We start from the raw sequence: 15,410 nt of genomic DNA, 5'->3' as shown, positions 1-15,410 counted from the left end.
TCCATTGAACTATTATTAACATCAAGCTACCCTTTGCCACACATTGTCAGTCTCAGATTAGTGTCTCGGTTAACCACACGCGCTCCACTAACGACTTAACAAGGTGCAAAGTGCAATTTTATGGGTTAGCACCAAATTCACATTTTTCCTAAGTAACTAAGATTGAGAATTTATAAAGGTTTAGTTACTTGGTATTTTCATTATACTTTTAATGAGAATTAATTCCCTATCCTACACGTTCGGCTAACGACCTTCCACCAGTCAAGGAAGCGATGGGTGAGAGTGGACACCTATTAAACCACCATTTTATAGGAAAAAACCTTATCCCCCCCCCCCCCTCTTATAAACCGACTTCGTGAATGAGGCCTACTAACGGTAAGACTGACTTGTCTTATACATATATATAATTAGTAAACTTTTAATATTATAATAGTATAAGGGTGTATTTTAAACTTTTAAAATACTAGATGGTTTAATCTGTTAATAAATTATGCTCTTAATTTAATTAAACTTAGACCATCTCATTATGGAATTATTAGTTCTCTTTTAATTAAACACTTTAATTAATTTAATAAAGTCCATAAGGTGCAATTTGAACTACTCAAATACTTCAAGGTTCTAAATATAAAAAATTCAAAATTAAAAACTATTTAATTAATTAATTTATGAACCCAAGAGTTACACATTTTTAATTACAAGAGTTTCTTAATTTGAGACTTTTCAAATACCAAAACTTGAGGGCAAGTTTTGTAACTCTTGAAATACCTTTGATTTCCATAACTTATGAGTTTAATGTGGTTTTATGGAAAAACTTTTCATGTTCCATAACTTGAGGACAAGTTATTGACGACTTTAAAAACATTTAAGAACAAATTTACCAAGCAAAAATATCATATAACTTTCATGATCTAATTAAACGCATAAGTCAAGACAATTCATGTCAACAATTTACAAGAAGATAGCCTATTATATAAACTAATACAAATCTTGAAATTTTGACAATTATCTTTTAATTGGACAAGGATAATCATTATCATACCAACAAAATCAAATTTTATGAACTAAAACATTTTGTGGTAATGTTCCTAATCCAAAACAGGCCAAAAATCCCGAAAAACTGTTGTCTAATCATCCAACTCGTCAAGCCTTACTATGGACTCATCGAGTTCAAGACGAAATGCAACCTACTTGTTGAGTCCAAGCATGGACTCGTCGAGTACATGCTGACAGATCAGTTTTTCAGCTTTGAAAAAATAAGCCATGCATCAAATATAATAGAAAACAATCATAGGCTCTAATACCACTGTTGAGTTTTGTATACTACAACATCATATGGTGCACATACAACCCTAAATGCTTTAGATTTATGTTTTCTCTAATTATACATGCAATATTGTATCCAAAGCCTAAAGCCTACAACTAGCATACAATTTACATAAACAGCATAAAAATGAGTTATATAATTACCTCTTGTTATAGCTTGTAGTTTTGGCCTTTAAGAACTTAGCACCTCAAATGTAATGCCTCAAATGGTTCACAAACACCATGAACAAAAGGATGAATTTTGAGAGAGAGTATGCTAGCACTCAAAATCGGTTCTATAATCTCTAAGAACACTAGGGCGACCGATTTTAGACTATAGGGTATCATATATATAGTGTAGGAATCCAAGGGTCATGGGTAAACCCTAATCCATACACTTGGGTTATGATCCATATTTCATGTGGGCTAACTCTTCATGGATACTTACACAAACTTAGCCCATCATGGATCAATAGCCCAAACCTTATATATATATATATATATATATATATATATATATATATATATATATATATATATATATATCAATAATTTACATAATCAGTCCCCATAAATTTAATTAGTTTCTTTTTATCACTAAATTAATTCCAAATTAATTCTTGATCAATACTAATTAAATACTATGATTTCACGTTAATATATTATAACTTATAATGTATTAATAAATCACAAATAACCTCTTCTCAAAAGTCCATCCTATCAAATTGCTCTGGTGAAGGCAACCCAAATGGACCGTGCTACTCGATTCAAGTACATACCAATTATAGTTATGGGCTTAGACACCTAATCCAACAATTTCTGGAAAAAAAAATCAGAAAAAGAAAGCGAATCAAAAAAACTAAAAACAGATTTGTATAATAAAAATATGAAGTTTTTCTGTTCCACTAAACAAGTACCAGATCCTCCAATTTTTTCGTATCTGAAGGGATCTGGAGTAAGAAATAAAAGAGTTGAGCTACAGAGGAGTCCCAACCACACCAGTTGAAAATCTGATTGGGCATAGTCAATCCAAAGACTTTAAAAAAGAGTGGTTTTCCAGAATTCCTAAGTAGCTCCTTAACCCTCTCGATCACCAATCCCATTAAACCTGGTCGCTTCCCAGCGAATACTCTCCTCTATCAGCGTACTCATCTGACTAAGGCCACTCCCTAGGCTCTTCCTAGGTCCCCTCACTTCTCCGCCATCAGCTGTTGAAGAACTCCTTATGATTCCAGTCATCTACCTCCTGAATATCGTCATATTCACTTAGTAGCTGACTCCCATCATCAAGAGTTCCACAAAGCACGAAGCAATCAGCATTTGAGCATCGAATAATCTCTACAACACATAAAACCACTCTAGGTTACCACTCCACTTACACTCAAAGGTATAACCGAACTCAAGCAACTCTACCCTCTAACGGATATTTAACTACCCTCTCAGTAGGTCCCTCCAATACTCATCTAGGTATCTCACCTAGATTACTCCTCTACTCAAAGTTCTCTCTAAAAGATTCATGTTGGATACTCTTACTCAACACATACTCAAAGCACATCACAGATAGAAAAATTCCTAGGCTAAGGCATCACAAATCAGGCAACTCTAGCCCTAGTATATGAAATACCTAGCCTATCTTTTAGCATGCATCACTAATATCTCAATAATAACTCATAACACAATTAAGTAAGGGTATTATGGGAAATCACCGTTCGGGATCTGGCTGATTGTACACACTGCTCCTTCTCATTTTTTTCTTAGAAACTCTTGCTCGTTTTAGAAAAATCATTTCCTTTGAAATTTTTTCTCAAATCCTCAGTTTGAGTCCAGATATACCCGAAGGTACATCTGAATCCCTCAAACCAAGGCTCTTATACCAACTTGTAACACCGTAAATTTCCAAACAAATTTTTCATTTTAAAAATCAAATAAATTTCATAACACATTTCACAAAATCTCATTTGTTTAGTTTACAAAAACACATCTCCATAATTGTTTGATTAATAATCTGGGATCCTCAAAACATAACTCCTTCTCTGGCGTGTACAATCGAGCCGGTGCCTTCCTGCGATCCTGAGAAAAACCTGAAACTCATAACACATAACACGGTAAGCACGAAGCTTAGTGAGTTCCCCAAAATACCACACACACAGCTCATTAGCCACTCGAAGCTATATCACTATAAGACCCTCCGGTCAATGTGTCTCAGTAGGACCCTCTAGTCCCACGGTTCGTTGGACCCTCTGGTCCGGTCTGTAAAACTCCGCATAACATAAATCAAAAAGACATAATGCACAGCATACAACATAAGGCGGGATAACATAATACTCTATGTAAGCACATAATACCCTCCGGTCACACATAAGTACCACTCTAGGTAAAGTATAGTGAGAAGACTCGCCTCGGATGAAGAATAGCCCCTAAAAACGTTGTTGCTGCGCACCGGCCTCTAACTTTGAGCCAAAACCCACAATTAACACAATTAGGAACTAAGTCCAGACTCTCACTCATTAGGTCTAAATGAAGACCACTAACCAGCCCATTAAGAGCCTAAAACCCATTGGGCCCACCAAGGCCCAACAATAAATGGGCTCACCCGAGGCCCACTCTCAAAACTAAATGGCAAGCCCAACTCAAAGGCCCAAGCACGAATATATATATATTCCTCTAGTCCAATACCCTATTGCAACAGGCCCAAACTCCAGGCCCAACACTCAAGACCCAAAATGAGACTTAGCCCAAAAGTCCACAGTGAGGTTACGCGGGGCGTACCTCCCTTAGTACGCTCAGCGTACTCACAATCCAGATTGGCCATCGGGGACACTGGGATAGTACGTGGGGCGTACAGGAATTACGCTCAGTGTACTCCCCAAATTCACTCTTTCTACTCATTTGGTCTTAATCAGTTAAGACATTAACTCAAATCCCAGATCTGGACTCCCTAATGTCTCTTACTCCATAAAGTCAGTGACTTTAAGCCTTTGCATGGATGGAAAGGTCACAAACACCCAAAACACTCACTCCTTTATCTTAAGAAGCTCATAACTCATGTATAGCTTGATTCCAACGACCAAGATTGGATTTTTATGACATTACACTACTAATCACACTCAAAGGGGTTGATCATAGCCTCGGGAGTTCACTATCTCATAAAATCTCCACCTTTTGCTACCAGGAGATGGATCGCAGACATTGAGTCTGAACAGTTGACGAGTTTCTGCCCGGAGGAGTCGAAGGTCCGCTTTGCGGCGGGATGTTTGAGAGACAGAGCCAAAGACTGGTGGGAGTCAGTTGGCGATTCCTTGGGAGCCTCAGCCATTAAGGCTATGACCTGGCCTGACTTTGTGACCAGGTTTAGGGCAGAATTTGCACCGGCAGTGGAGCTTCAGCAGCTGGCTAGAGAGTTCCTAGACATGAGACAGACGACAGAGTCGGTGGCGGAGATTACCGCCAAGTTTCGGGAGAGGGCCTTATTGGTGCCTCAGTATGCAGGGGATGATGAGATGCAGAGGACCCGCTATCATGACATGTTGAGAGCTAATATTCGGGAGCATGTTAGCTTCTCGGCATGCCAGACCCTGGACTATATGATTGACAGGACGCGGGAAAGGGAGATTGATTTGGAGCACGTTGCGAAGAGGAGGTAGGATCAAATGTATACTTTAGAGGGTCCCGGGAAGAGACCCAAGACTTCAGATCAGCGGTTAGCAGACCGGCAGGGCCGAAGTCAGTGCAACACGTGCGGGAAACTGCACGAGGGGTTTGTCGTTCCAAGGGTTCAGGCTGCTACAAGTGTGGCATCGTTGGTCACGTTAGCAGGTACTGCCCACAAGAGGAAAGCTCATTATGTTTTCACTGCAATCAGGTGTGTCACAAGAAGACCGACTGCCCGACGGTGAGGGGAGGAGCAGGGAGTGTGTCTTCCCCGACAACTTCGAGGATTACGGAAGGGTGAGAGGGTAGCGCCTTGCAGTGACAGATGAGGGAGATCTGGATTATAGCAGGGAATGTTGCAGGTATGTATCTATGGCTATTTTCGATTCTATGTGTATTAGGATTGTTCTTACCCCAGACTCTGGTGGTAGTATGTATAAGTTGTCTCTCTGCTTGTATTCGGATTGTACTTTCAGAATTGTTATATGCCAATTGCATATCGGGAACTATTAGTAGCTAGTGTAGGGTCATCCCTCACTTCGGGTTCGAAGTGTCCAGTATTATCTTGATTATGACCAAAAGCGGTTCAGGAGCGTTGCGTGGAGGTTGGTGGACAGGGTCCATGGAGTAGCCCTCCACCATCATTAGGGTTTGGTGGTTCTAGACTTGGTGCTTGGGATAGCTTTTGGAAGCATCAGGGGAAGTGGTCTATCACTGATGAGGTTGCTCTGAGCATTAGTTATTCGGACCTTAAGGGCATTAGTTGGAGCTCAAGGGATTATCAGTATCAGGGATGCAGGAGGTGTTCATCTAGTATTCGGTAATCGTACGGTATTTGGAGTGGGCTAGTGATGGATCGCTAGCGACATCAAGGCGATGGTAGTTATCATGCCTTTTGTGCAAGGGAGGAAGGAATGGGAATCCTTGGGTTTTCGCGTGCAGTAAAGACTTAGTCGAAGCTAAGTGGGAGAGAAAAAATCATGTTATAGGAGCAGCAGCGGTTTTGGAACTGGGATAAGTTTTACTCTCCTGCCAGGAAGAAAGACGACCCACGTGGCTGTATGAATTGAGGAAAGTGTGAATTGGAAGTTCAGAAAACTTGCCAATTGTGAGATCGCATTCTCAGGTTGCCCGATAGCAAATTGCAGAAAAAAAATCGGTTGGGAGTTTCAGATAGGACATGAGTACAACTTGGGGGTACTAGATTGTGCTTGTATACTCGATTATGGGTTAGTCGTAGCATCCGCTAGCAGCCAGTCGTGTGGAGAGGTGTTGTCATACTACCGTATGGTCGTAGTATTCACCAGTGGTCAGATAGTAAGAGGATAGTTAGACTGCGGTGTGGCCCATAGCATTAGATTAGTAAGACTGCGGTATGGCCCGTAGCATTAGTTTAGTAAGACTGCGGTGTGGTCGTAGCAATCGTATGTGAGGATAGTTAGACTGTGGTGTGTCCCGTAGCATTAGTTTAGTAAGACTGTGGTGTGGCCCATAGCAATCGTATGTGAGTATAGTTAGACTGCGGTGTGGCCCATAGCATTAGTTTAGTAAGACTGCGGTGTGGCCCGTAGCAATCGTATGTGAGTATAGTTAGGCTGCGGTGTGGCCCGTAGCACTATTTTAGCAAGACTGCGGGGTGACCCGTAGCTTTAGTTGGATGGAAGCGTAGAAGTGTTGTAAGACTACCAGATGGCCGTAGCATTCACCAGTTGGCAGAGCAATTATATTAAGACTACGAGGTGGCCCATAGCAGTCGTCGGTCCCTATTCGCTAGTGCGAATGTATCAGGTGTGTGATTCATTGGCATGGTTTTTCAGATAGTTAAGTCCAGGGCAGGGCTGCCGCCCGAATGTGAGTGGGTCACATTATGATTGGGTTCGGAAGACGGTAGGTCATTGGAGACCAGGAGTGGCGTAAGACTGCGAGTAATTCGTGGCATTCAATAGTAGCTTGGTTCGCGGAGTGTGGGCGGGGGGCCCATATCTCCGAGGTAGCATGGGGGAAACCGGTATTCCGGGTAATGGTAGATCAGTTGGGACCAGGGCGGTCTCGGTTCATCCGGTAGGCGGATGGGAGTCAACAGGACTTCAGGCAGGAATGATGGTAAGGGATTCGGTGTGAAAAGCCGTGAGCTGGTCGAATGATGTTAAGCTGCTCAACGCGGGATCGAATGATCTCTGAGTAAAGGATTTGGCTCGGTGACGTCGTTCTTGTCTGAGCCTTAAACGTAGCAGAGAGGGATCTGATACCCGAAGGATTGTCTGAATTCCCACGATTGGGTGGAGTTTTCAGTATTGGAGCATTGTATGGGGGTTATTCCATGAGTATTGGTATGATGGTCGGCACTGGGAGTGGCCGGAATTGCGCTTTCAGCAGAGGATCGGTCCTCGAAGGAAATTGGGAAGGTTGTTGCTTGTGGAAAGTACCTTAGAAAGGCCAGTGGCAGTGTAGAGTAAAAGGGTAAACCCCTTTCGAATCAAGGGTAAGTGTAACAGGAGTATCGGTATGATTACCGGTTGGATAAAAGTGTTGTACTCGAAGGTAGTAAGGAACGGGTTATTCTGAAGATGACATCTTCAAGGTTGGATCGGATGGGCGAAGTGTGTACCTAGTGGTAAAGTGGCGACCAGGTGGTAAAGTAGTTGGCCGTGGCAGACTTCGAGGACAAAGTCTAGTTTAAGTGGGGGAGTGTTGTAACACCCAGAGTCAGAAAAACCAAGAAAAGAAAGGAAAGGCTCTAAGTCAAGAGTCAACTCATCGAGTCCAGGGAGGAACTCGACAAGTCAGAGCGGGATCCGGGGCATAGAGTAAGTGACCGACTCGGCGATTCGGCTAGTGGACTCGGCGAGTTTGGTTTGGACGAGAAAAAACCTAATCATGGGGGTTTTGCCCTATTTAAAGGACATTACATCCCTTCCCCAACCTCTTTGCTACCCTTTTGAGATCCAGAAACCCTAAATCGTGAGTGAGAGTCCTTGGAAGCAATTTGGATCTTAGATAAGTGGTTTTTGTGAAGAGATCTTGAAGATCAAGAAGCTTGGATCAAGGGGGTTTACAGAGATTTGGATTATTCTTCAGTAGGAGGTCATCTTGGAGGTAATAAGTTGTTACCTTCACCCTTTTGCATCTAGATCTATTCTTGAATGAGATTTGGGACTATTTTGGCAAGATTGAGGTCTATTTCGGGTTTGGGGCCTAGATCTGAGGTTGCTACTTCAGATCTAGGGTTATGATGGTCCAGAATGTCTTAAAGCAGCAGTCAATGAGTCATCGGTGAAGCCCCTTTGTCTTAAACCCTAGCCCTAGAGTGTTTTGGGCCTATATCTCCTTGGTTTCACGTAAGGTTTGCAACTTTATGTGGGGGTTAGACTGTAGAAGAGTGGATCTATGGATTGGAGCCTCTGCATGGCTCAAAAAGCCACTATATGGATTGAGAACTGGAGAGACTCGGCGAGTCACATGGGTGTACTCAACGAGTTGTATGAATATGTGCATGGACTCGGCGAGTTAGAAGAACAACTCGGCGAGTCTGTTGAAGATTGCCTTGGACTCGGCGAGTCTGTTCTTGGACTCGACGAGTCAGGTCGCAGAACCCTCAACCTCTTCTGGTTAAGACGCAGATCAGTGAGTTGAATGGTGACTCAGTGAGTTGGACAGGATGGGACTCAGAGATCGTTGAACTCGACGAGTCCTGGGGTGACTCGGCGAGTTGGGTCGTATTTTGAGAGCTTTTGAGTTTAAGGACTCAGCGAGTCTACGGGTTGACTTGGTAAGTCGAGTCAACTGGAAGGTTGACTTTGACCAGGACTTTGACTTTAACTAGAGTTGACTTAGTTTGACTTTTAGAGTTCAGTTTGACACTAAGTGTTATATTGATATTAGTAGCTCGAGGAGCTAGTGGAGCAGCGGTTCAGAGAGTTGTCGGACAGTAGCCAGAGGTTTATCAGCAAAGTTCAGTAGTGAGAGGTGAGTCTCCTCACTGATTGTATAGGTCTACAGCCACAATGCCGGCCCATTAGTTATGTATGATAGGAAGACCCGGGGGTTAGCCCTAGGCATTATGCATGAAAGACTAGGAGGTGGCCACACAGTATGTTATTATGTATGATAGGAAGACCCGGGGGTTAGCCCTAGGCATTATACATGAAAGACCAGGAGGTGGCTCCTGGCACACAGTATGTTATTATGTATGATAGGAAGACCCGGGGGTTAGCCCTAGGCATTATGCATGAAAGACCAGGAGGTGGCTCCTGGCACACAGTATGTTATTATGTATGATAGGAAGACCCGGGGGTTAGCCCTAGGCAATATGTATGAAAGACCAGGAGGTGGCTTCTGGCGCACTGTATGTCATTGTGTATGAAAGACTAGGAGGTGGCTCCTGGCACACTATATGCGGAGTAGCCTAGTAGAGTAGTATGTATAGTTGTCTTTGTGATACTTGCATGAAAGACCAGGGGTGACCCTTGGCACTTGTCTGTAAGACCCAGGGAGTGGCCCCAGGCTTGACCAAGAAGACCACGTGCGGCCCATGGCATAACCACAAGACTATGTTTGGCACATAGCACCTTAGCAAGACTATGTTTGGCACATAGCACCTTACTTGATTATGGATATGTTGGTTATGTATGGCTTTTGGCTATGTATGGCATGTATGGATCAGTTGGTTTGTATGGTATGTGGTATCTGGGGAACTCACTAAGCTTCGTGCTTACGGTTTTCAGTTTTGGTTTTAGGTACTTTGTTTTCAAGGAAAGGAGTCGGCTCGATCGCAGCGCATCACACTATGTTTCCGCACATGAGATCTTTGGGATTACACTCTGATATGGTTTTATGATAATATGTTTTGATTACCGGCACTTTGGTTTGTCACGAGATATTATAATGAATGTTTTTATATTGATGGTTTTATGTAATAACTTATTTAAAAATGAAATTTTTGGCTTTGAATTTTGGGATGTTACATTTTATTTACTAAATTTTAATTAGTTATTTTCTCTGCTACTTTAGTTTAAATTAATAATCAAAAATCCCTATTTTTCATATTTTCTGTTTGTGACTAGTATGTGCCTTATGTAAAGATGCATCGACCATTAAGCTGTGTCCATGAGGATTCGACCCTAGTTTGTGCTATCCTTTAGTGCATTCAAGCAATGAAATTTTATTTTCTTAAATTGCGTGTGACAGTTGTTTTAACAATAACCAAGCCTTTGATGCCATAAGGATTAACTGGAATACACGAACACTTGAGGGGACTACAGGAAATCATATATTGAAGTGTTGTTATCATAGCGAATTAAAGGTTGTTGGTTCCTATAATCCTTAATGGTTAAACTAAACTCTTCAAAGTCAATGGGGGGGATTAGGTTGCAAATAATATTCGGTGAGATGAGGACATTTTGGATAAATGGTTTTGTATGGATTATACAATAGAAAAAGAGTGTATAAGCATAGAAATAGGCCCTTTTGAATCGTCACCAACATAAAGAAAACAATCACCATTATTATGTGAGATAGTTCTAAGAATACCGTTATTTGCATGAACATGATCGGTAGTCGTTGTTGTCTGTATTATTCAATTAAAATGTACTGAACATGTTAGGTAAGTTAGTAGGTTGATTGTAGGAATCCGACCATCTCCACTCTTGATTTGGAGGTTGTTGTCCACCAGCAAAATAAGCCTAATGGGCTAGTTGAAATGAGGTTGGGTATGCAGTTATGAAGACTAATGTGGGTTAGACTCGAGGATTATGGCATTACTGATGTTATCCGGTGTTGCTGCTGAGTTGAGGACCTAAAAGGGGTAGAAGGGTGAGCCCAAGAGTCGTGGCGAGTTGTTGGTGGCCTCTCGACAGCTGTTATTGGTTGATTTATGGTGGTGGGATGAAGAACCACCTGTAAATGAGTGGTTGTGGTTCATGCGTGCGGCATTGAAGAGGCTATAGGTGATCATTATGTCAGGTAGAGCCTCGAGGGCAACTACCGGGGCTATTATCATGCAAAATTGTTGGGTTTGATGCATGATCATTATGTTTAGAATCGTGACTCAAACGTTGGTGATTAATTTTTTGTTCTTCCATGAGTAACATTGACCAAGTTTCACATATATTTAACAAACAACGTTATTTCTTTGAATTGAAACTGTTTTATATGAAATAAATTTACGACTTTTTGTTATTATGATTGATGAACTAAGGTTTGTACGAAGTATTGATTTGTGAATTGTTGTACATGTAGTATATTGAGTCCATGCAAACCACATCAAAACCATGAACTCACAAGTATGTATCCAATGTATTAAAGTTGATGAATCTTTGAAGGAAAATGCTAGAGCTAAATGAGCTTTGGGCAAACGCCTCATATAATGGGGTGTTAAAAGTTTCAAATAAACCCATTATAATTCTCCTGCAACTCTCATCTCTTTCTATGAATCTCATCGTTCAATATTGTTAATACCCATGTGGTTTTTAATTTTATTCCCATTCTCATGTTATGATGATCAACATATATATTTAACGATCTTGTACTTCTATGCTCATGACTTCTAAATTATTTAAAACTTAAAAAACAAAATGAAAAGATTACAATAATACTATCCAAGAATTTCTCAAACACTAATTGTGTTATTATTCGTGTATAATTAATTGTTCTACATTTTGTGTTTACACCAAAAATCACTAATCAAACAAATGTTCGATTCTCAACAGCATTCTTTATCCTCCCAATAAAATCATCAACCTCCATGGTTCCAAGCTCCCCACCAAACCTAGACCTAACAGTAACACACCCTGTCTCCACCTCCTTGGGCCCCACAACAGCCATTAATGGTATCTTCATCTTCTCCGCATTTCTAATAAGCTTCGGTAATCTCTCACCCGTGCACAACTCCACCCGTATACCACAACCTTTCATCTTCTCCACAACATCTTTGCAGTATTCAAGCTTAAAAACGTCAACAAACATCACATCTCAAAAGGGTATTTCAGACATTTGACAAACAACCAAACACAAGTCATCTATATCTACTTTATACCTGTGTATCAGTGACTGGTAGAATCCGAGCTTGAATTGGAGAGAGCCACAATGGAAAATCTCCAGCATAATGTTCTATAAGCACTCCAAAAAACCTCTCCAAAGATCCAAGAACTGCTCTATGAATCATGATCGGCCTCTTTCTCTCCGAATTTGAATCGATATATGTGATGTCAAAACGTTGTGGCAAGTTAAAGTCAACCTACAAAACTCAAAAACAAACAATCTTATGACTTTGACTTTGACTTTGACTTTTTTAAACTGTCTTTCACCAAATGATACCTGTATGGTGGAGCATTGCCACTTCCTACCAAGAGCATCTTCAATCTTGAGATCAATCTTTGGGCCATAAAAGGCACCACCACCTTCATCAACCTCATAAGCCCACCCTTTATCAGTCAAAGCATCCTTAAGTGCACCTGTGGCTTTCATCCATATCTCATCATCTCCTACTGCTTTCTCAGGCCTAGTCGAAAGGTTGACTTCATATTTGTCAAACCCAAATTGAAGCAACATTTGCTCTGTAAGATCCAACACACCCTTGATTTCATCTTTTATTTGATCCTCTAAACAAAAGATATGTGCATCATCCTATAACACAAATCATCTTAATTCCCCATAGTTCCATACACTATTATAGCAAAATGTAATTTCATTGATACATATATATTATATACCTGAGTGAAGCCACGGACACGAAAAAGCCCGTGTAAGCTACCGGATAATTCGTATCTGTAAACGGTTCCTAACTCTGCGACCCGAATTGGGAAATCGCGATATGAGTGAGGTTTTCTTTTGTAGATTAAAATATGGTAAGGGCAATTCATGGGTCGAAGTTGATAAAGTTCTTCTTCAATGTTCATTTGGTCATACATGTTTTCTTTGTAGAAGTCTAGATGTCCACTAATGCTCCAAAGCTCTGCTTTTGCTACATGTGGAGTGTAAAGAAGATCATACCCACGTTGTGTGTGAATCTTTTTCCATAAATCTTCAATTATGTGCCTCACAATCGCGCCTTTTGGATGCCAAAACACTAACCCTCCTCCTGCATCATCCTGTGGATTTAAAAAGTATGAATCTTGATGAAATACAAACTCAAGTATTATCGTTACAAACCAATTCAAAAGTCAAGATTTAGAGCAGGACAAAACATAATGTCCTTGTACTGTGTTTGGCATGCATTGGACCCTGACAGAGTTAGGACAAAAATTGAAACTTTTTGAACTTTGTCCCTAAAAGATTGAGCGTATATGTGTAAAAGACGTAAATGCCCTCGTCCTCTTATGGTCTATGATTATTGATTAATCACCTGTATGGAAAAGAGGTCAAGATCTTGACCAAGGCGTCTGTGGTCACGACGTTTAGCTTCTTCTTTAAAGTGTAAATATGCTTTCAATTGTTCTTCATTCTCCCATGCAGTTCCATAGATTCTTTGAAGCATTGGTTTATTTACATCTCCTCTCCAATAAGCACCAGCTACAGATTCAAGTTGTACAGCTCGTCTGTTGATATTTCCAGTAGTTTCAACATGTGGGCCCGCACAAAGGTCCCACCATTCATCACCTAAAACGAATACAACATTTTACAATGTGAATAAAGTGCTTTGGTTATAAAAATATAAGGTAATATAAGTGTTACCAATGTGATATATGGTGATAGGTTCTTCCTTGATGCTTTCCAAGATTTCCAATTTGTAAGGTTCGTTAATGGATGTTATTCTTTTGTGGGCTTCGTCTCTTGTCACTTCTTCTCTCACTAGAGGTAAGTTTCGACCAATGATACGATCCTACAGATGATTAAACAACAAATTAAGAATCTGTTAATATATTTGTGAGTTTATGAATTATGATTTATGAGCTCCAAACAGAGCATGGAAAACAATATAATGATATATGATATGTTTGAATGACTTACCATCTCCTTTTTAATCTTCTTGAGATCTTTATCAGTCAAAGACTCGATATCAAAATCATAGTAAAATCCGTGTTCGATCCATGGACCAATTGTTACTTTGGCATCTGGGAATACTTTTTGAACAGCCATAGCCATGACATGAGCACACTGCATCCATGGTGGAATCACTTGGCCACATTAATCATCTATGCATTTATGTTAACAAATACATAACTAGAAAGAACCAATCATCATCATGAAGATCGAATGCAAGCATTTTGGATCACTGTTAGTTAACTTCTTTCAAGTTTTAATAGCACCCATTGGTTAATATGCTTGAATCTAGCTTATCTGATTGCTAAAATGAAAAATCTAGTTTCTAAGTGGTGCATTTTGAATTCATGTAAGTCAAATACCAAGAATTTTCAAACTTAAAAGTGATATGAAATTGCGACGAATTCATATCACAATTTCTCGATTACTAATTGTTCTTAAAAGTTTGAATGTCTTGATTTGAAAATTTGGGCTAAACTTTAACAAAGCCCATATAATTTCGATTTTTTCAGGCTGAATTTGACTCCTGAAAGTCAAAATGCATCTCTGTTAACCTAAATAGTTTCATTTCGACATACCAATGGTATGTGAAATTGTCACGCTAAGGATTTAAAGGTTAGTGCAAATTTGTAAAAGCATAGGATGTAAATTTATCAAATTAAACAAAGGAGGAAATTTTACTGTATGACGAATTCTGAGGAGTGTCTCGGACGATTCATTAGTAGGAAGGACTACTTTCTCCACCTCCTTAGGAACGTCATCCGAAGCGTTACTTTCCTCGGCGGCAACGGCAGTACCAGGATCGGTGGCAACGGCGGCCGGCGACGATGAGAAGCGATAATGGGATTTCTTGAAAAGATAAATCGATTGGGACTTTCGGTTATAAAATTGCTTGGAGATTGGGTTAAAGAGTATAGAAGAAGATGAAACAGAAGGCTTTATTGGTAATCGGAGAGATGAACCGAAGAGAGGACGCGACGATGAAGCCATTCTGTGTAGGACAAACATGGCGTCGTTTCAGTTTCTACTCCGTCATCTTTAGCTTGTTTGAGTTGATGTTTTGTGGCCAAGGTTGTTCCCTTGTATGAATAGAAAAATAGCTAAGAATTAACAATGTAGTTTCAAATTTTCGTTATATGATTTTACTTTTTTTGTTTATTATAGTATTATTTTTATTAAAACACTAAACTTATTTAAAAAAATAAAAATAAATACACATTATATCAATAGATAACATCTAATGGCTTCGAGTTACATGAATATATGAATGATGAGCAGTACCTAAGGAACATTGTCCTCCGTATCTAAGGGTGAGCAAAAATCATACCGCAACTAAAATTAGTTGTATAACCGCAACCGTAATAAAAATCAATGTTGAGGTTCTCTGTTTTTCAAAAACCGCAAATTTGCGGTGCGGTGCGGTTATTAGTTTTCAAAAACCGCAAAAAAAAACCGCACCGCACCGCATATATTATATA

At 40.2% G+C, this 15,410-nt stretch overlaps 1 protein-coding gene across 1 annotated transcript; it reads right to left on the bottom strand.

The window, feature by feature from the left end:
• Nucleotides 1-11,556: 11,556 nt before the first annotated feature.
• EMB2761 (threonyl-tRNA synthetase, putative / threonine-tRNA ligase) lies at nt 11,557-15,012 on the bottom strand. Its single transcript, XM_079002379.1, has 8 exons — nt 14,614-15,012; nt 13,900-14,046; nt 13,624-13,771; nt 13,295-13,548; nt 12,663-13,040; nt 12,268-12,576; nt 11,987-12,187; nt 11,557-11,895 (listed from the first exon to the last, which is right to left on the bottom strand). Exons 1-8 carry the CDS (start codon nt 14,938-14,940, stop codon nt 11,635-11,637), a joined length of 2,025 nt encoding a protein of 674 aa, XP_078858505.1. The 5' UTR covers nt 14,941-15,012; the 3' UTR covers nt 11,557-11,634.
• Nucleotides 15,013-15,410: the final 398 nt, after the last annotated feature.

The sequence above is a fragment of the Lactuca serriola genome, chromosome 5 (assembly GCF_051521515.1).
Source record: "Lactuca serriola cultivar US96UC23 chromosome 5, Lser_US96UC23_V15, whole genome shotgun sequence".
Classification (NCBI taxonomy): Eukaryota; Viridiplantae; Streptophyta; class Magnoliopsida; order Asterales; family Asteraceae; genus Lactuca; species Lactuca serriola.
Note: the sequence above shows the minus strand (reverse complement) of the source record. Positions and strands in the feature narration are given on the sequence as shown.